Source organism: Hippocampus zosterae, chromosome 8, assembly GCF_025434085.1.
Source record: "Hippocampus zosterae strain Florida chromosome 8, ASM2543408v3, whole genome shotgun sequence".
Taxonomy (NCBI): Eukaryota; Metazoa; Chordata; class Actinopteri; order Syngnathiformes; family Syngnathidae; genus Hippocampus; species Hippocampus zosterae.
In genome coordinates this window covers 14,846,290-14,868,582 of record NC_067458.1, presented here as the reverse complement: position 1 = coordinate 14,868,582, position 22,293 = coordinate 14,846,290, and the positions used below count along the sequence as shown (strand labels likewise).

Below are 22,293 nucleotides of genomic sequence, written 5' to 3'. Positions count from 1 at the left end.
GCATCGTGGGAAGTGTGCTGCTCACCATTCCTACAGTATGTAAAGAGAGTGACATACATATTTGACTTACATTTGTAGCTAATGAGGCATGACATTCATGGGCCTCGCCCATGTACCTCATTTTAGTTCTCCTTTTTGAGTTCTAAAACAAAAATGCCACCTCTGAATGCACTATGTGACAGTTCATTAGTTTCATCTTTACCTTTTAGATAGGCATTGACAACATTTTGTGGTTGTAGTTTCCAGTCGGGTGAGCTGTTTCTAATATTTTGACACATAAACTTCTCAGTATGATGCAGTGATTGGTGCTCGTTAAATTGGGCAGCTATATGAAGTGTCTGGTGAGTGTAAACCAAATCAGTTATTATGATATTGATAGTAATCTAAATGTCATAGTAGCTCTACTTTGATGCTGCTGGAGTAAATGGAATGAGGAACACAAACAAGCAACTGCAACCCAAGGCGCTACCAACACCCTGTTGGCGGTTGAAAACGCCCTCGTTCACAGCGCATAACTTCAAACAGCACTTTAACCACAATAGTCATGTCAACCTCAGGTGTGTCTTAATCACGAAAATCATTCATATCAGGCTGGGAAGTATACAAAAAGGTCAAAGGTGACACACATACACAAAACTGTGTTGTTGTTTTTTTTTGCTCCTTGTAATTTGTGCATTCAAAGGTTAAGGATATTAGTGGTGGGTCAATCTTTTTTGCAGACTCAATGGCATAGTTTGACTCGTCTACAGTACCTCAGTAGGTTTACATGGAATCTTCATATCGTCGATATTTGTGCAAGTTATTGGCCAGTATGATTACATTTTTGGAAAGCAACCCAAAGGTCTGGCCCACACATTGCTCTGACATGCTATGCTGTAGTGCTGTGGAAATATCCATTTGCTTGAAGAAGTCAACATCTTGTGGACAAAAAGTAGCATTACAATGTTATATCTGAAAATGAAAAAAATATGTAGTTCCAACAAATGACCACTAAGAGCGCTGAGAAAAAAGCGGCCTTTTTTAGAAGGGTCCTTCCTCACTATATAAACACGAAATAGGTACGTTGACGCGGTGGTGCGCCCTGCTATAAGTAGTGTGAAAATGGCTACATGACATGTTGGAGTCTAACATGACATGGAGTTTTTGATACCTTTATTACTCATACAAAGGGGAAATTTGCATAGTTTCAACAGCAGTAGTGGTTTCAGGAATAGCGGTTACAGGAATCAATAAGAAAAGAAACGGCAAGCAACAGATTGTATGTCCTTATAAGGATCGTTGCGGTGTTACTAGTGCAGCGCAGCAACTCTTACTCGTAATAGTAAACCACAAGTGGCACTAGTAGTGTAAAAATGCCATTGACTACTAGTGAACGACAAAAAGACTGTTCCAATGCGTTGACCTTGATCTGGATCTCAAGGATATCAAACTGTACCAAACGACATTCCATAACTTCCCGTATGTAGAATTCGTCACATGCTATTTTAATGCTGCAGGGAACGCTGTTGCTCACACTTAGCGCTTTGTTGCGTGTGAGTCGCACCACAAGTGTAAATGCTGTAAGGGGCGCTGTTGTCCCAAAGCAGTACTTTTTAATTCAGCAGCGCGCCCCCGCTGAACGCAACCTTTTCCCCCCCGCAACTTTTTTTTCCTCCACCGCTTCTCTCAGCCTGACTGCTGTTATTTAGGCAGAAAAGAAAGGAAGTCCCGACAGGCTAGCTGGTTAGCCGACCAATAACCACTCCATTTCCCGTGCGACAAATATGCTTTTGAACACCTTTTACCCCAGAGACGCCTCTTCTTTGTAGCCGAGGCGTACGAGGAAGCTACTTTTTTGTAGCTTCGTTTTATTTTTTTTTTGTTTCCGCGCCGGTTTCAAGCTCGTTGTCTCATCTTTGGCCGTCACCGGCGTTGTTAGCCCTCCCACAGACTCCCAAGACGCATTTTTACCAAAACTCATCCAAACAAAACACGGATATACTAGTGAGTTGGCCATTGCTTTTTTTTAAATCAGTGGCTTTAGGAGTGGGGAGTACTGTGAAGAACAACACAATGGGACAAGCAGCGAGGAAAGGTACGTTACGTTCATGTTTCATTCTACGTTGGCTCGGTGTGACACATTGTTTGGGACTAAAGTTTTTCAGGCAGCTATTCTACCACACGGTGAACAATTCCTTAATTTTGAAGCATATGGGCATTTGCAAATGGTCGGCGTAGTGACAGAAGCAGCAAAGGGAAGTAATAAATGCAGTGCACTGGGGCTCCTGTGAAGTTTCATTAACTTTGTCAAAATTGGCGTCATGAATAACTTGGCTTGACATGTTTGCTCAGTGACACGCTTGCTAGCATCTTTGCAATGTGTGCATCAATTGTCCCAACTTGTTGCTCCCCAACGATCCCAGACGGTGGGAAAAATGTGACTCACAAACACCGATAGTCTTTCCCAACCTGGCACACCGAGGAAAAATCTCACGGTACACCTCCACACGAAGACGTCACCCACAATAATATAATGGAAATAATGATGGATACGCAGGACTAGTGAAAGTGCATTTTATCGCTCTATCTGTCGCTGCCGTAGATAGATTAAAAAATACATTATTTGGTGTAGGTAAATATTCAGACCAATTCACTGAAATTGGATAATTTCCTCAGGCATTTGCGTACCAGGTACAGTCATTGTGAATCATTGGACGAACACACATTTGTAGAGTGTGCTCTTACAATATTGATGGTATGGTGTGGTACGGATAAAAAACAGGATAGGAATCTACATGTCAGTTGGTCTTTGTTCATGGAAGAAAGAGAATATCCATCCACGTTCTATAACACTTGTAGGGCTGGCGGATTATGGAGAAAATCTTACTTAAAATTATTATATATGATTATTAAATGATTTCAAAACTTCGTATTTATTCGACGACCCATACGCAAGTTTATATATACGGTAACTTAAAAAACAACCAGAAAAATAAATCGGTATCAAGAAAAATAATACATTAAAATAATGGCATTCAAAAGAAACAAATAGAAATAAATACTTGCTGTTGCTGCTGTGCGCACCTTGGCCTCCTAGGGGCAGTGTGGTGCGGTGCTTGCATGGAGATACATTATTTAAAACGTAATTATTCACTACTGTAGACAGTCATACTGTTGTAAAAGGCACATGTAAACTAGTAGGGGTGGCAATGAATTTTATGATAAAAGTGGCGAAGAAAGTCGTGATTGAACTTTATTGTTAGAAATTGTGTTTCAAAGATTAGGAAGAATATACAGTATATACATGTGAGTATTGTTATATTACCTGTCTGTATGTGTTACTACAGTATTTGTGTGTGAATATTTATAGTTTGAAGGTAATTTATTCCCATAAACCTATAGTGCAATTTGATTTCCATCTTGTTAATGGGGTTTCCCATTAACTGCCAGCTCAAACGTACTGGATCTCACTTAACTACTTCAACTTGTTTTTGTCTGAAAATAAATATACAGAGCTTCAATCTTGAGACTGACCATTAGTATCAATTTATGAAAAAATATGAAATTCCGTCTGATGGATTTTATTTGATTGGAGGATGTGCTGTGGGACCCAATGTCGTGTTTTGTCTGTCTGTATTTTTTTTTTAATTTGGGTGTGTGTGTGTGCATGTGTGTGCGTGTGTGTGTGCGTGTGTGTGTGTTAGTGATTTTGGGTGAAGTGTTGGTGAAACATGTTTGGACTCATTTTATTGTGTCAGAATGCATTTATAATTGATGTGCACACATCGTCATGTTGCTACGCCATGTGTTTCAAATTAGAAGAATGTGGTTTAACTGTTGGCTTTGACATTCATGCATAGCCCTCAAAGCATCGAGCGTGACTCAAATGAACCATGCTTTGGTTAAATCGATTAAAACTAATTTCCACTGAGACGTGAAATGATTCCCCTTCCTCTGCTTTTGTCTATTATACACCTTTTATCCCTGGTGCTATGTTTACTTTCAAGATAAAGCTGTCGCAATTTTTCCCAAAGGCTTTTGATTCTAAAAATCATAACAGGCTAAAACGAATGGTTCCAGATACTGTAAGCTGCAAGCACTTTCCTGATGACTAATAACCCAATGGTGGAAAAAAAGAAACCATAAGCAGTACAATTTTACAATTACACGCGCACACACACACACACGCACACACACGCTCTTTGCTTGGCTAGCTCATCCCATCTTTGTATTTTTTTCCATTGCTTTGATTTAGCCTGGTTTCTAGAACCCTTGGTCACATGTTATATTCGTAACCAGTACATCTTATTTGAATTGCTTGATTTGGGGTTGCTAATCTCACAAAAGAACTAGAAATGAAGGTTGTTGCAATTAAAGGATTTTCTAAAGATGGAACGGTTGACGTGGGCTCCTTCACTGGAAAAAATGTGCCTCAAAAATAAACATGCGTGACGTTACGTGAGATGTCAACCAATCAGGTTACGCCTTGTAGTCCTGGCAGTATAATGATAGCCGTAGAACAGGAAAATGAACTGACTACAAGATAGGAAATTGTGTCAGGCTGCTCATCGTGAGCAGCCATTTTTACCAAAGTGATGCTAATGTGAGTAGCATCCAGCTAAAAGCACAATGGCTAAGGACCCGCGTGAAAATGACCCGAGAAACGTGACAATAAACTCTGTGCTTTACAATTATATCAATATCAGAACAAAGTGGAAGTCATCCATCTTTATCAAGTGGATTATGTATACCTTTGTAGGATTGACTGCACAAGAATCACAATCATCATGCACTAAACTTCATTAGGCTTGTCCGAAATGTACATATTGCAGTTTTCACCCACTAAAGAGTCACATTGCAACACATTCAAACCTTTGAGATTTCAAGCAGCCTTTCCTCTTTCCACACCATCTTTTTAAAGTGCTTCTTTTCCCTCAAGCAACCCACTGAGCCACTATTTTGTCATATTTTTTTGAGCAAAAATTGCCATATGGTGTCCTGCTTATAATGTTCGGTTCTGGCTGCAGAGATGATAGAGGCTGCAGACGAAATGGGGGTGGGGAGGGCGGTCACTGTTGAGCTTCAATTGGTCCGCACTCCCTGGTGGGTATAATTCTGTGTGGCTGTAGATGAATACATAATGGATCAGCAGCCAGAGATAGGCCTGGTTTCTGATGCCTCAACATAATTTTACATGTTGTGTGTTAGGGTTCTTCTGTCGATCGGACACAGTGTGGGATGCTGGGCAACCTCAATGTATTCATATTTATAATCAAATTATACATGGGAAATAATGGAAATCTACATCATCTGTTCTTGAATGAAACATTGCCGCCATACAACATTTACAGTATGCACAGGCATTATTAAGCAACATTAGGACATTTCATACATGATGTCATCGGTTATGCAAGTTAAAATACAATTAAAAGTCAGCCCAAATTAATAATGCATCATAAAAAGCAAAACACCTTTGTGGAGTTTAGCTGAAATCTTGTAAGATTTGCTGAAGCATCACATACACCAAGTGTGCACTAAACATGAAACGTCCACTGTATTCGGAACATTATAAATATCTTCAAAATTTTAAAAATGAAGTGTTGGAGCAAGAACAATATAAGGGCAGCTTTTAATTCTTTATTTTTTTTATTTTATGGTGGGTTATATGCTGTATTTTCCCTTAATTGACAGACAGCCAAACAGGTGTTTTCTTGCATTTTCATTCTGGGCGGCATAAAACCCACTATGCTGTCTGTATGTCAACATTATTTTATCTCATTTAGTCATGTTTACTTGAAAACATTGAACGATTGCTGAGTTAAATTGGGGGAAAATAGGTCACTTGCCAGTCGCGGAATATGCTTATGCACAGTGTTATGTGCAAGATCAGCTGGTTGGGCACGCTTTGCTGACTTCCACGTTGTTAAAAAAAAAACAGGTGCCAGAAATACTCGTGGAAGTGACTGTTCCGCTTTTGTGATCACGTGTGTTAGCACAACATAGAATGAATTTGAGATGGCGTCGTTGTTCACAAATAGTCAGTCCTATTTTCTTCACATGTGTGACATCAACCTCTTTGTCGGAACGAGGATAGTGGTGCCGGTGAGCAGCCGCAGTGTGATTTCTAATTAGTCTCTCAACAGCATGCCCTCTTGCTCTGTGCAGCTGCTGTGCTGGGCTGAGCTGACGTAGGTTACTTCTGTTATGAAAGACATTGCAGCCCTATTGATCAGGTTGTTGTAAACCAGTCATTTCATTTGTGAGTAGGTAAACACGATCCTCATCAATAACAATGGAAGGTTGTTCCATCAGAATAGGTCATTTGATACAAAATGAATTAGACACCGGTAGAATACAGGTACATTGCGTTCATGGTCAAATGCCTGCATCGGCTCAGATTTGAAACACGAGATTTGAAACATAATCACTTTTTGTGTGCTTGATAAGTGTCAACGTGCCAAATATTGTACCACAATTCGGCACTGTTTTGTTGTTTTGCATAGGATAAGTGGAAGCTAAGAATGCTATAAAGTGAGATGGGTGAGGGGCATCTCATACCCCCTTCATATTACGACCTTAATTGTTTTGTTGTTTTTTTTTTTCAAAAATAAATGATTTCTTTGTTCATAGTGCATAGCAGATGGAATCATTGTTTTATAATTGATTTTAAACCTGAGTTGTTGTTTTTTTTTTTAATTTTTGATGGAGGCAGCTTGACAATTGGAAACCTTTTATGTGTTTCAATTTTGTGGGAAATATTATTTCCAAATCTGATAAAAACAAGTCCCACGGTCAATAAATATATTTTATCTTCTTTCACTAGTTCATTGTTTTTGTTATACCTCATATGTCATGACCGTCATAAATGGAGGAAAAATGTGTGTGTGTGTGTGTGTGTGTGTGTGTGTGTGTGTGTGTGTGTGTGTGTGTGTGCGCGTGTGCGTGTGTGTATTGCATCTTTTTAACATCATAACCAATAGCGGATATCTGATGCGATGCATTGTGTTTTGATAGTTGAGGTAGATATTTTTTTAATGTTTGGTGTCAATTTATAAACTATGGTAGTGGACAGAACAAAACCTCCATGATGCCTCAAGGTTATTTTTACGACATGAAGTGAGGGGAAGGGCGTCTTGCAAAAATCTTGGCAAATAATTTATGGCATGTTGAGACAAGTTTTTATTTTCTCTTTTTGCCAATGTGCTCATAAGGAAGATATGTGTATGACAGCAGTACAAACTCTCTTCACAGGGATTATCTCGTGAGATCTCAGGCTGTATTTTGTAACCGGTGGATTGGATTAGCAGTACCCATCATCCAAAATCCCCTGATAGGTTCAATCCAATTTTTGTAATTCCCAAATAATGTTGTTTGCTGATTCTGTAACAAAAAAGGTGTTGTGCATATGAGCGCAGAGTCGCAGATGAACGTAAAGATGTAAGTCAGGAAGGAGAAATGTGCGACCATTGTGTGCTTTTGTGTGCGCTCCAGGGTGTGCACCGCCTTTCTTTGGTGGAAGAAAGAGGCTTTCACTTTTCAAAAAACGGGTAAATGAGCTGTGCCTTGTGGGGCTGCTGGTCTTTGCACACTGGAGCAGATGGACAGCCAAAGACCGAAAATGACTGGATGTAGATGGGGAGGGAGATTGGCATGGCTGTAGAGTCATCAATTCCTCATACTCCTTGGTAACTTGGCACTGTCAGTGTGGCCACGCAAATTTATGGTCTTTATAAATAGACTCAGCTGTAATCATAGGGTGTAAGTGAGGAAAAGACCAACTGTTTCACGATGGCCTACTTACAGCGCCTCATTCTTCACTCGCTTTAACACGCATATCAGGTCAAGATGCTCGCGATCAAAGGCTTGATTGCGATCACACCGATCTTCCCATGATGGCTTGTTTAGACGGTGATTACAGGCGCGGTAATAATCCAAGCAGCGACTTAACAAGTATTGAAGAAAAAAAAAGAAGGAAAAAGCGGGATTTTCCACAGTGAAGCGAAAACTGGTCTGTTACACACTTTAGGACAGCCAACATTCTGATGTCATGAAGTATTCAAGATCAAATGTTCAAGGTGGTATTTTAACACACTATATCTTTATTTGACTAGCTTTACAGTTAAGCAAGTGATATAATGTAAGTAGATGCCAAATGAAATTGAAGTCAGATAATTGTTCTCCGTCGTTTGGCTGTGGCTCTGCTCTAGCTGTTGAATTTTGAAGTTATCTTGGATGATTTCGAATGGTTCAAACAGGAAGCGACTGTTATGGCAACCAAAGCTTGGAATGTCCACACGCGACTCACTGTCCATGATGTAAGCACTGGATGATTCGCATGCCATTTATACGTACTGTACATTCAACTGTTACACAGGGATACGACAAGCTACAGGACTATATTCGACACTAAATGTGGTCAATTATGAGGACGGATACATTATTTAACGATAGAAAATGTGAAAAGGGTAGGCTGCATGGTTTTATTGATGTCACACTGCATAATTGATGTGTCATACTGTAAACTACAGTCATATTATGAAGTTAGTGATATACAGTGGTGGCTGAATCACTTGAGAATGAGTTTTTGCTATGCTTGATGCCAGGTCGGTGTCGATTAATTGATCAAGTCACTGATAGATGTCACATTGTTCAGCCAATCAAGATCAGACACCCCCGCATCCAGTTACATTTAGACACCCTTATGGCAACTCAGGATTTGTTGACCTCTCATGTCTATTCACGTATTGCAGCTGCAGGGTTGATGCTTGATGCAGTGCTTTGCAATACTATAATGTATTTTAGCAACCTTGGAGTTGTGTTATGTGGATTGTCACTTGGTGTTTGTAAATTCTGACGAGTAGGCAGTGAAGGTATCCAAGTGTGATTTGTCATTGGAAGAGTGAGTTGGCATCGTGGGCCAGCAGAAAGCTGATCGTTAGCACGTTTAGTCCTGTGAAAAAAATTAGTGATGGGATGGGGGGGGGGGGGTCTTGCTGCTTTGATGTCACTTGATGTACGTCTACACACAATTCAGAAACACAAGTGAGTTTAGCATCTGCCATTCAAAACTATTCAGTGGGGAACCAATATAAACTTCACCGCTTGGTGGAAACATGGCTTACTGTACTACCGGATGGAAACATGGCTCTAATGATGGCTGCGGTGAGAGCTATTCCATCCCCCTCAACCCTCCCTGCCGTCACTGATCCTGTCCCTTTGCTCAGGATTGTGAGCAGAGAGGAGGGCAGGGACCACCCTCGGGCAAGGATTGCTCTTGCTATGCGCTGGTGTCGCGCTCTGATGGCCACTGTCAAATTGTAATGATTCGTGAGGGCAAATGAGCGCATGCATCTGAAGTTCTAGTAAAATAACGTATGAAAATTTGTGTCTTACTGGACCACTTTTGGTTGTCAAGTCAAACTGACAGAACTGCTTTGTGTAAATAAATGTTGGTAGCCAAGTTGCATTTGTAGGTTAAAACATCCCCAAAACCTGCCCAGACATAGATGTAGCATTAGTTTCGAAGAGGTCCTGGTTTGCATTAAGCCCGTTGAGCAGTACATGGAAGGTGATGTGATTCTAATGTTTGTTTTAAAGACCTTTTGTTGGACGGGTCTTCGGGGTTCGAACTGTCTGGTGTTTCTTAATGAATGCCTGACAGTCTGTGGAGGGTGACCAAACGGAAGAGTAGACAGAAGCACAGATGGTGGAAAGTATAGGTGAGATCAGCAGACATTTGAAAAGATGGAATAGGAACAAGGAGGCTTGGCAATGGGCTTTATGTAGGCTGGACTGTGTTCTGTTCTTGTCTTTGCTCTGTTTTTACTATGTAGTCTCAGGTCACTGATGAATAACTCATTTGTTAGAAACCCAACAGGATGTCTGAGTTAGGTGAGCGAGCCTGGTGACAAGATGTGAGCAATGTGTGCAGGAGGAAACAAAAAGATTCAAATCATGCAGGCGAGACATCTTGTTTCGCTGAAACATTACACGTATGACTAGATCCAAAAACATAAAATGTAGATTTTCTTCCATGAAGGACCCTATTCAATGTTATTTTAGTGTATACATGTCCAGCATAGATGAACAAGAACGTGTCCAAATGTATTTCTGGCAATTATTTTTTAAAATGTGCATGAAGCAGAATATTTGTCTCATTCTTTGTTCCTGAGAGCATTGGACAGTCGAAGAGGGTTCATTTTGAACGGTTATTTTTTGTTCCAATGAAACTGGCGTTAAGATTTTCAGATGATTTACTGATCCATTCATAGCATGAGTGATAAAGTCAACAAATCCTTATAAAATTGCTTTCTGTTTCTTACAGTTGATGCAGACTTTGCATTAATTGGGCTTTTCGTCAAGCTTGTGCACTACCGCGGCCATGCTGGCAGCACAATGGATAAATGTGTAACACAGGCTAGTCTATAAAGAGTACAATAATCCTCTTCCTTTTCCGCTTTTTCCAAATAGTGTCTGCAGGTGCTCCTTGTTTTGTTTGGGATCCTGTTTGTGAACAGTAGTTATGCTATTGGATCGGATGGAAGTGGTGTTACTTTAACGTCTACCACAATAGTGTTTGCAGGCTCTCTAAGGACTCTCTTCACATTTTCAACTTCTTTGTCTTTTCATCCAACATGGCGAGAGTGACCTGGAAAAGTTTAATCTCATCACCACCAGCCTCAATGGAATTCCAAACCAGCCACACAGAATGAGCAGTGCCTTCTGGCTTCCATTAAGTCCAACATGCTAAGGTCTCCCTGCCTTGGTTTAAGCTCGTCATAGTGACTGAAATTTTCACCACTTTTTGTGGCCAGCTTCGTTGACATGTAAATGAAAGACAGACCTAATATGGTGAGAATTCGCATGGGAGCGTCACAATGCTTCAGGGAGCCTGGATTGATTCCACACACACAAAAATGAATTTGAGCATTTGTTGTTGGTCCTTTTGGGGAGTATGAAATTGAATTCAAACAATGCTGCTGTCTTTTCTTTTTTGGGAGAACACATTAAATTCAAGGCTATACTCATCTGCTCCCCTCAGTGCAACATGGCATCTGGACTGAGTTAGAGGAATGGTGCCAAATGTTCTGTGGCGGGGAGCTAGGCGGGGGGCGGGGGGTTGTGAACAGTGGGGGTTGGAATGGGAGGTACTGAAGGAGCTAAATGAGTAGGTGGTTTTGTTAGAAAGTGCTATACCAGGATAGATGGAGAGGAAAAAACAGATGCATAGTAAAAAGGGAAGGTAGTGTAGGGCTTAGGCCCTATGAGGCCTCCCAGGTCGATGACCTGCTGCGAAATGTATCTAAAGTGGAAGTTCATAAACCTCTGACTCACACTCATGTTAGATTGCCTCAAGGTGAAAACAAAGACTTGACACATGGTTGAGTAAAACGGACGGAATGCATCGTTGCTTTGAATGATCTTTGTGTTCACAGTGAACTGACTTCATGTTTTCAACCAGCATGTGTGTGATATCTTGTATTCTTTGGCATTCAACTCAGCATGACTTAGATTTGTTTTTGGTTTTACTGTTTTGTGCTTTCTACCGCCTTTGTTACCGATTTGTCTAACTGTTTATTGTGCATCTTAAATTGCTCCATGTACAGCTCTTTGTATGCAGTGATGGCTTTTTGAAAGTGCTCTATAAATACTGTTGACTTGACTTGATAAGGAGGTCAGTTTTCTCCCCCAAGGGGCGTCTGCCGGCAGCCAGCTTTAGTTTGTCAATACTTACATCAGACACATGACATTGAGAGTGGCAGATCAATGCAACCCTCTGAGATAACTGTAATTTGATTGATTAGCACTGTCCATTGCCAATATGGTATTTTAGTTCGACAGGCTTGCATGAGTCTCTTGCTGCCTATCTGTTTGGGGCAACAGCAACAACCACAACAAAATCACCCATGCAGTTGCTTGCTTGGTTCACTACACTTCATATCATCCCATTCCATGTGTCTTTGTGCTGATTGCTTTAGTCGACACTCACTCGACACTCTGTTGAAATCAAAAAGGGCCATTTGAAAAAATTACTATTGTGGATTGCAACAAAGGTAGTTTCGAAGTTGTTCCTGTTTACACGAAATGTCAACACACACAAAGTTAACTGGTAGCATGTCCTGTTTGTTTACTTTGTATAATTAACTGGTACATTACATGCTGTAAGGGTAATGTGTCACACTACGTGCATAGCTGACACAACTCGTTTTTTTGACCATCGGCTTGGGGGTTCAGTAAAGAATGGTTCTATCCAAAGCAAATGGTTCTATCCACATGTCTTGTATCCTTTAGATGCAGACAGCAGATGCTCGTCATCTTTTTTTTTTTTGGTCATGGTGCATAGACTGGGGGAGGACATGAGCTCAAAGTGCCCTTTACCCTTGACTCTTTTTTATTTATTTTTTTTTAAGTGTGTTACATATCTGCCTTTGTGATTAAGTCTGGTTGTTAATTCCCCGCACGAGGTTTCTTTTTGATTAGACAAAAGACTGTTTTTTTGTTTTTATTTTAATAGGCCACATGGCAGAGTCTAGTTGTAGGCACTGATCCATTCACAGCCCTTTTGTGGATGCATCTGCACTGAAGCAGCCCCTGAGGCTGATTAGCACCACTCAGCAGCATGAAGAGCAATCTCTCACTATCGCCAGACCTACATGTTTATGAAAGCCCAAGAGTATAAACGTAAAGGCCTAATGCCAGAAGTGGTGCACGCACACTTAACCGAAACACACACACACACTACACACACATTGCATCTTGACTTCCTTTGCTTGTGTCTATATTTGTGTGCAGTTGGTGAGTGTTGGCAAAAAGCCAACCCCTCTCCTATCCATTAGGTCATGTCAGTGAGAGTTCTAATGCTGATGGATACTTAAGTGGCCCCAACTACACTTTCCCCAGAGAGAAGAAATAAGCTTTTGGTTGCACAAACTGACACCGGAAGGGATGTAGGTGGATCTCTGGACTCCCTGATGTTTGAAATGCTGTGTAAAACCAAACAGTTCTGCTGAAATGGAGCACATGTGCTCAAAGGATTAGCCCCTCGCCTTCACACAGCTTCTGGCTTGTTGTCATCCAAGTACACATTTGTATAAGACATATTGAGTCCTGTTCATTATACTTGTCCAATAAATGGTCATAGGCCAGCGAACTTTCAAGCGCATTTTCATATTCACATTGTGAGAAAGGGGTGGCTGGGTTGGTTTTAGATGACAATTTGTCAAATTTGAACTGATTATTTGCTTTAACATGCTTTCTTATGAGAAAATGTTTTTTGATATTAGAACACAATGACTAGTGTCGTAGACCACATTATGTTTGACCTTTGAATGTTCCACTCTACATGGCATCGTCTTAATAGTGATTTTAGGGGTGTTCACACGGCACACATTTGCTCCGGCGCTGCACCGATGTATTTTGTTGCGATATATTTTGCACCGCAGCAAATTGTGTGGAGCGTTCACACGTATAAAGCCGCTGAGCGTGACGGCATCGGCACAGCGTTAGTGCAGCCCCATTTGCGTTCACACGGCAGTTTCTGCAGCGGAGCAAAACGACAGAAAACAAGTGAGCTGTCGTGTTGGTTCTTTTTAAAACGTACTGTATATACACAACTCGAGCGACTACTGGACAGGCACGTCCTTCTCCTTCTCGGTCTCCGTGCCTTCTGCTCGAGAGTGACCGCCCACGAAAACGTAAATCAACGATGACTTCAATGACACTCAGAAAAGCAAGCACTAATGCGCCAAACACAAAATCAAGAGAGGAAATCACAAAATAAATTATATGGGGGTCGGGGGGTTGTGAACAAACAACAAAGGAACAAAAAACTCAGAGACAATCCAGTCTCCTACAAAAGAAAGATGTTACCAGCCAAGTCTTATGTCGTTATTAAACAAACACATTACGGAAGTCCGACAGAGCACGAAAGCAACGCATTCTCGCCATACGTACTCTTCACAAGCATTTGCTCTGGAGCAAATTTAACCCAGTTGCGTTCACACGTGCGAATTTACATCGGTGCTGCTTCGCAAACGACCATTTGCTCCGGAGCAAATTTTTAAAACACCTCCGTGAGGTGGATCAAATTTGGTCCAAGTAAGCCTTTTTCCGGGGCTACGCCGGAGCTAATTTGCACGTGTGAACGCTCTACTGGGGCAGCCCCGGCGCATCACCGGACCAAATCTTGCCGTGTGAACACCCCTTATATCTGTCGCTTTAGCGGAGCGGCTAGCCCACTCTAATGTATTCAAGTATACCTGTGGCGGATTGTAATTGCTGTCCTGAAACTGAGAGTGCTTCAATAACATCATTCTAGTATAATAATTTTATCATCATCTGAACGGAACTGTTACATTTAAGTTGATGTTACTTTGCAATATTAATTTTAATTTTTGTTCTTGTTATGAGGTGTAGAGTTTCTGTTAAGTAATGTTTGACTTTTTACCTTTGGGCATTTCTACTTTGTGCTGCTATGGCAATGACTGGTTGTTGGCTCTGCACTGACTCATCATCTACTCACCAACCAAAATGGAAATCTGGGAGTCACCATATCTTCTTCCACATACACTGTTGACATCATAGCTTGCTCCATTACTGTTAACCTCTCTTGAATTTAAATTATGAGTCAAGCAGTGAGGGCAAATGGGGGTGGTGGGAAAGGAGAGAACGAATGTTTCATTCATTGACTGTCTGTGTCACTGGGTCATTCACTTCCTGCCACATCATAGTCAGCTGATGGTGCCTCAGGCTTCACTAGTTTGATCTGTTCATAGACTTGTATGGACCAATCTTTACCTTATCACCGTAGTTTTCTGGATCTCAGACTAAAAATAAACCAACCAAGGCTTTCTCACGCATGAATCATAGACTATAAACAACACTCGTCCTCTTCTGCTGGGTGCAGTTTTTGTCTTTGTATATATTTACACGTGGGCGGAATTGAAATACGAGCTATTTGGCCTATTACACATGTGCCAATGAGTCAAACAACTTACTGCCAAGTACAGTATGGGGTCATTCCAAATTTCCTCAATTTCTGTGGCTGTCCTTTATTGTGTACATGTGGAAGCTATATCTTTTTCACTTTGACCAGAAAAATATAATTTGAATTATAACCCCTTGCACTTTAACATTTAATTAGCACAGATCCTTGAGCGATTGGGCTGGGCAATATGCTGAAAAAGATGTCACAGTATAAGTATTTAATATCCGTCTATTTATTTTGTTACTTTTTGTAATAAGGATAAAGGCAGAGTTAATTTTTTTAAATATATTTAACGTTAGAGATAGAGATTAAAACCGCTATGAAAGCGTCAGATCAAATTGTCAATTTAAAGATTATTAAATAAGCATATTTTTAAGCATAATGTGCTTTGTAAGGCTAGGGATTCAAATATATATATATATGAGAGAGAGAGAGAGAGAGAGATATTTTTTTTTAATAAGAAAAATAAAAACGTCAAAAAAATTAATAAAACACAACTATCAAGAGTAAAAATAGCATTCATAATATCCTGGAGTAAAACATACTTTTGTGCTATTATTTTCCCCCCTTGTAATGTGGCACAAATTTAACATCATACTGTAGCTTTTGCCTATTTTGCCGTGAATTCTCAGGGGCAACTTTTTTGTTTCGCTCCACTTCATCTTTCTAGAAAGGGCGGTCGGGGTTTGCTTGCAAAATTCTTTTTCAATCTATAATATATTGAGTACAATTTCGAATGATTAATCGGGTATCCATCACTTTATATATTGACTTTGAATTATTGCCCAGCCCTACTAAGCAATGTTTGTGGGTGTTGAATAAATATACAGTTTATTCCTCTGAATTGTAGGTTAGAAAAGTTTGATGATTCCGGTAACCCAAAGTGGGGACCCTCTTAGATATGTCTGGTCTAAGGAGCTTTTTAGAGGTTAAAGCCACGTCCTGCTCACAGTAAGCGGCTGAATAGTCCCTGTCTGAGCTGCAGTCCCGCACTCCAGTGTCTTTCCCCATGCCACCGTAAGCAGCTAAAAGTCCAGGCTAAGCCCATGTGAAGCAGACAACTCCGGGGTCTTATCTGTGGAATGCTGAGTATCCTCACTGAGGATCTCTTTTGCCGGGCGGAAGCTGTATTATCTCAAAAGCCCCATGTCTCTCCTTTTGTTTGTCCCACAGTCGCCTCTCTCTTCGGTCTCACTTGAAAATATTTGCTTTTTGTCTCCTCTTACTTTTATTTGAATTTCAATGTTCTTGCTACGACCGTCTCTTTTGTCTCTTCCTGTAGATAGTATTCACTGATGTTATAGGCTCTCACGTGTCAGCCCCAGTTTGTGGGTCAAGCATTGAGCATGTCGGTCATTCCTCTTATGCTGCACAAGACACCAGAGGATAGAAATGTCATTCCTCAAGGGCCCATGTGCTCCAACAAATGAGCATAAAAGTAAAATATGTCGGTGCAAAATGTATGCTTGTATGTGTCGTGGTAAACACATTCTCAAAACCGTTTGGCTCCGGTGTAACTTTTCAGCCCTACACCGCTATCTACTCAAACTATATTGCCTTTACATGTAATCGCTTTGCAAAAATAGCTCAACAACTCGTATCCTTGTTTGGCAAATGCTTAGTGTGTCTTGTCAACATCGGAGTTACTCTTTCCGTGGCTGTTCAAACAACATGGCTGCCTGCTGGTTGCGTATGTGATTGGCTGAATACGCGTGACCGTAAATTCATGTAACATTGGCTGAGTGATGAAAGCTATTAACTATTATACTTAAGGTGATGTGCAATGCTTGGCAGTAAACAGCAGAGGTGCTGTTGAGTCAGTCAATGCAATGCTAACATCGAATGTTCTAAATGTTCAGAGAGCGAGCGTCCCATTTCATTAAAAAGAAACAAATACATTTTAATACTCTTCTTTAGCGTGATGCGTGGGGTTAAAATTAACTGCAGTACTTGAAGTGAAAACAGAAGAATGAGAGAAATGTGTACGGTGCAAGGTCTTCATTGAGTAAAAACAATGACAAAGGTAATCATTCATGTGAAAAGTGATGAGGGATGTTGAGGCGCTCCGAGCCATGGAGATGTGTGCACCTTTCGAGAAATTATTTCTCAAAGGTAAGTCAGATTCTTAATTATACAATTTGCAGGGTATGTTACTCTGTAGATTACTCTTTATTACTTTGTCTTTGCCTTTTTGGATTCTAAGCGAGTGAGTAGCTTGAACCAAAAGTGACACATTCAAACCAGCTTGACCTCTAATGGAGGATAATGCTTATGCTGTCTTTTGTGGTCTCTGCAGAATCGCGTGCCTTATTATTTTAAAAAAGCTTGCATGAGACTTACTGTGGCCTGGAAAAATGCAAACGCCTATGACCGTGAAGTTCTGTTTTGGATCGAATGTCTAAGACCAAAACAAAACAAACTTCTTGGAAATGTACTCTTAAAACATCCAACAAGACTGAATAAGAGTTTCAATCATTATTATGATTGAAAGACTGCACATCATGTATAAAATGTAGGTTGGAGGAATAGCCTAAAATATGTATATTTCCGGTAGTCCAGTGGTTAGCACGTCGGCTTCACAGTGCAGAGGTACCGGGTTCAATTCCAGCTGCGGCCTCCCTGGGTGGATTTTGTCTGTTCTCCCCGGGCCTCCGTGGGTTTTCTCCGGGTAATCCGGTTTTTTTCACCACATTCCAAAAACATGCATGGCAGGCTGATTGGACACTCTAAATTGTCCCTAGGTGTGAGTGTGGGCGTGGATGGTTGTTCGTCTCTGTGTGTCTCTGTGTGCCAGCCAACTGTCTCGTCTCAGTTGGCTGGCAACTGATTCAGGGTGTCCCCCGCCCACTGCCCGAAGACGGCTGTGATGGGCTCCAGCACCCCCCGCAACCCTAGCGAGGATCAAGCGGTTCGGAAAATGGATGGATAGATGTATATTTCCCTGCATCAAGCAACTCTTGTAGTTCATATACAACAATGATCCAAACAGCTGCTTAGCCTATCTGGATTTTTTTTCTAAACACCAGCAAGATTGTGATCAATCATTAGAACGTTTTTGACTCCAAGATCCTATTTGCCTTGTTCCTTTTATTCATGTCCTATCTTGTTCTATAACATGGCTTGTTTTTCTTCTTGAATGAGAAAAGTGATAAACTATCAGCCCTTGTGCTTACAAGATGTATCTCAGGTTACTAAAGGAGCACGGTGTGCCTGTTATACCGTGCAGGCTTGTGATTGAAAGCAGCTTCCTTTTTCCCCAAGGGTGGCTTACAGTTTACCAAGCATTCATTATTAATACAGGGCCATGCTACACAATACATCACAGGGCTCTTCTCAGCTGCTGTCATGATAAATTTGGCCCCGTGGTATGGTTCTTGAACTATACAGGGCATAGTTGACAAATGGTCAAACTAATGTTATTTTTAGTTGACGGCAAGTGGCAAAATGGTCGCCCAATGAGATGGACAAAAACAGGTGGATATTACTGTTCCCACTCATATTCCACAAATGCAATAATAATCAGAATGTTGTGTTTAGACTAATGGAGGCATGTGGAACATCATGAGAAAATGATTTAATCACAGTGCCCCTGCTGGTTTCAGTCAGCTTTGACTGAATTATGATTCAGTTACTGGTTGGGTGTGCCGATTGTGTTCTTTTCCACGGAAATTGGCAAATTGCAAACTGTGGCCAATTGATTGGAGCATAGTACAGTCAAGCCTCGGTTTTCAAACGTCTCTGTTCTCTGACCAAATTGGTTTTCGACCAAACAATTTGAGATTTTTTTCGCCTCGGATTACGACCGGAACCTGGTTTTCGACCAAACTGAGCAAATAGAATTTTTTAGTCATTGTTTAATGTTGGCAGAATCTGCTGAATTAGTAATAAGGCCTGTGGTGAAATTAGGCTTCATTTTATATCCGACCACCTAGTTTTAAAGCAGTCCCAGTGTCTTGTCAAGTGCTGTCATTACACCATTTGTGGTTTCGCTTGTGTGCTGTTTCTGTATCAGGCTTGCTTCCATGCAAGAGGTGAGTTCAGCAACTTTGCTGCATCAGCAGAGGTAACTGAGGTTAAATTGTCATCGACAATTTGTATTTTTAGCATCTTGCAAAAAACGGGCAATGTAAACAGTTTCTGATCGCACACCAGGACAAGGCACATAGTTTATATGACCACGGCTTCATGGATCAATTAATGTTTCTGACAAAACAAACTTACCATTACTTCATTTAATAGAAGTAATCATTTTGCTTGAAGACTCATCAGGTCAAGTACAGTTTACCTTGCCCGTTTTTTGCAATATGCTAAAAATACATACTGTAGATGACAATTTAAGCTCAGTTACTTTTGCTGATGCAGCAAAGTTGCTCAACTCACCTGTTGCATGGAAGCAAGTATTGCGCTTTGAAACTGTGCCACTACAATGATTTAACATTAAAATGGGCTCCCATGCTCTAGTATTGCATCATTTTGTCCTACATATAGCTCCGATACATATTTCACTGCCTTGAAACTTTTATTTCAACAGCAATCATGCCTGTTTCATTGACGCCTACCAGAAGTTCCTAAATGAAAAGTCAGGCTTAATTTTAGTATCGGTGGTTGATAAGTAAGAAACCATGAAACGATGTCCGATTCCATCTATCCATGCATTCAGGCATCCATTTTCCGATCCGCTTATCCTCACACGTGTCACGGGGGGTGCTGGAGCCTATCCTAGCCGTCTTCGGGCAGTAGGCGGGGGGCACCTTGAACCGGTTGCCAGCCAATCGCAGATATCCGATTCCCTTAATCAAATTAAAAATGACCAAAATATCTTTAAAGTCACAGTAAGGGAATAGCTGCATGTTTATCTATACACCCCACTTGCTGGTTCTGTCAGAAAAAGTGACATTGCCAACCCTTTTATGAAAATACATAACGCGTTTTTGGTATGAGGCAATTATTTTCTCTCTCATTCATGTCACAGATCTGCTTCTACAAATGACAACATTCAAGTGTGAAACTAACTATGAAATTTTGTCATTCATCAAGTGTGATTTATTTTCTTCCAGGTGCTGTGTGAGAAGGAAGCGGTGGCTGCGGCATGCTGAGGCAAAACCCCCTGACTCAGGATGAGTGTCAGAGATGGCGGTGCCGCCGTGGCGAGTGCAGGTGGAGTAATTGGGGGAGGAGGTCTGCTGACGAGCACCAACGATCACAACGGACGCTCATACCTGCTCCAGATCTACCCACGGCTTGCTGCTGAGTCATCCACCTGCTGCAACCTGAGGTGCGATGGTTGCAGTGTTCCAAAAATGGTATCAGTCATTCCTTAGACACCAGTGACTTATTATTATTATTTTCCCTGAACTCATCAGAGTGCAGAAGGATGCAACGGCAGCTTCTGTGATCTCGGATGCGGCCGTGGCACTGGGACTGGATCCTGGCCGCCTGTATGTGCTGGCAGAGGTGAAGGAAAGTGGAGGAGAAGAGTGGGTGCTGGAGGCTGGAGATCTTCCGGTGCAGAGGTTCTTACTGTGGCCTCGGAAAGCCCAGGAGCAGCACCCGCAGAGCCTTGGCTTTTACTTCTTACTCCAGGTCTTTTAAGTAGTAGTGCTCATACTCTCTTGTATTCACAAGAAAATCACTGATTTGTTGCACAAACTTCGGCAATTTCAATGCATGGCTCTTAACTATTCAATGTATTGGTGCTTGCGTCTTCTATTTTGGATAGTGTAAACTAGGGCTGGATCTGTACCTCAAAAAGGAAATGAAGTGCAATTTTATAGTGCTTTATCTACTGCACAACATATGTTGTCCAAAGCGCTTTGCCAAGCTTCAAAGTCACATATTTGAAAACGTATCGAGTGTACGTATGTGCTAACGGCAACACATCATCAGCCTTGATTTTAAGAGACTTATTTACCACTACTTTAACCACCACGATTCCCCACTTTACACTGCCAAACAGCAGGATGTTCTTCCAACCATGCATCGTCCGTTTTCTGAAGCGATAGTCCTTCTGGACCAGTTTTAATTCCATCAGTTTGTCGTATAAGCTACGAGCTAGCGCTAAGTTAACAAGTGTACAGTATTTTTTGTGTCCTAACTCCCATTGTCACCTATTATGGCGGTTGGAGGCAAGCAATGGAATGACAAAGACAAAGGCGTTCAACTGTCTTCATTGACTGCATAACAATTCAATTTAATGCTCAATAGCCAGCGAAATATTACCATACACATGGAAACGCTTCTGTGTTTTGTTCTCAAATATGGCGGGGTGTGGCACGATGGCTGCGCATTTGTGATGTGTGTGTCTGACTCGAATTATGCCCTTTGGCAATCGCTACCCCACTTTGAGTTGCCACCAATTCATACGTAGCTCTAGTACAAACAATGAATAATGATCATTTGAATACATTTTGATGAAAACCTGTCTATTCGAGAAATGCTAAGGAGATATTTAAAAATATCAGGTTTTTTTTGGAGGGGAGGGGGGTTCAAAATGATAGCCAGGAAGCAGTCAGTCCAAACTACCATTAACCAATTGAGTTCATGCTTGTAACCGGTTAGTGCAGTCCATTTTGCTTGGCTTCCTGGCACAATCAATCGACTGTTCCACACAATCAAGATAAATCTCCATGATTAATAAGTAATCGACTCATTAGTTATTCTGAAAACCTTTAAATTGTTCTTCTTTTCATCTATCTACATGACAAATTGTTTCTGAGAAATATTGCACGGAACTTTTGAAAATTGAATGCAACTTTTTCTGTTCTTGATCCAGGAGAGGAACAATGACGGCTCTATTCATTATGTCCACCTCCCGCCCCTGTCAAAAGAGCAGGAGGCACAGCGGTTTGCCGCCAGAGGCTTCCTTCCACCGCCGCAGGATGACTTTGCGGACCTTTGCAACCTCCCAAAACTCAACGAGGACAGCATTCTAAACAATCTGCGCACACGCTTCTACAAGAAAAAGATCTACACTTATGCAGGCAGCATACTCATTGCCATCAATCCCTTCAAGTTTCTGCCAATCTACAACCCAAAGTATGTTAAACTGTATGAAAACCACCAGCTGGGCAAACTGGAGCCGCACATCTTTGCCATTGCGGATGTGGCTTACTATGCGATGCTCAGGAAGAAGGTCAACCAATGTATTGTCATCTCTGGGGAGAGCGGCTCAGGCAAGACTCAAAGTACCAATTTTCTCATCCACTGTTTGACTGCACTCAGCCAGAAAGGCTATGCCAGTGGTGTGGAGAGGACTATACTTGGTGCAGGACCAGTCCTGGAGGTAAGAGAATTTTGCCAATGATTGCAGGTATCTGAATGCAGCACAG

The 22,293-nt window shown here is 41.3% G+C and overlaps 1 protein-coding gene across 9 annotated transcripts in view; it reads left to right on the top strand.

Annotated features, from left to right (window-relative positions):
• Positions 1-1,590: 1,590 nt before the first annotated feature.
• LOC127606004 (unconventional myosin-IXb) overlaps positions 1,591-22,293 on the top strand; it is a 53,611-nt gene continuing 32,908 nt past the window's right edge. For 5 of the 9 annotated variants that reach the window (XM_052073965.1, XM_052073970.1, XM_052073966.1 and 2 more), the window contains exons 1-4: positions 1,592-2,074; positions 20,023-20,240; positions 20,329-20,548; positions 21,738-22,247. In XM_052073965.1, the coding sequence (XP_051929925.1) occupies positions 20,083-20,240; positions 20,329-20,548; positions 21,738-22,247 (888 nt within the window). In that variant the 5' untranslated portion in view covers positions 1,592-2,074; positions 20,023-20,082. Of the gene's footprint in view, positions 2,075-20,022; positions 20,241-20,328; positions 20,549-21,737; positions 22,248-22,293 lie in introns of all 9 variants that reach the window. The other 4 variants (XM_052073964.1, XM_052073963.1, XM_052073962.1 and 1 more) reach the window with 2 other exon arrangements.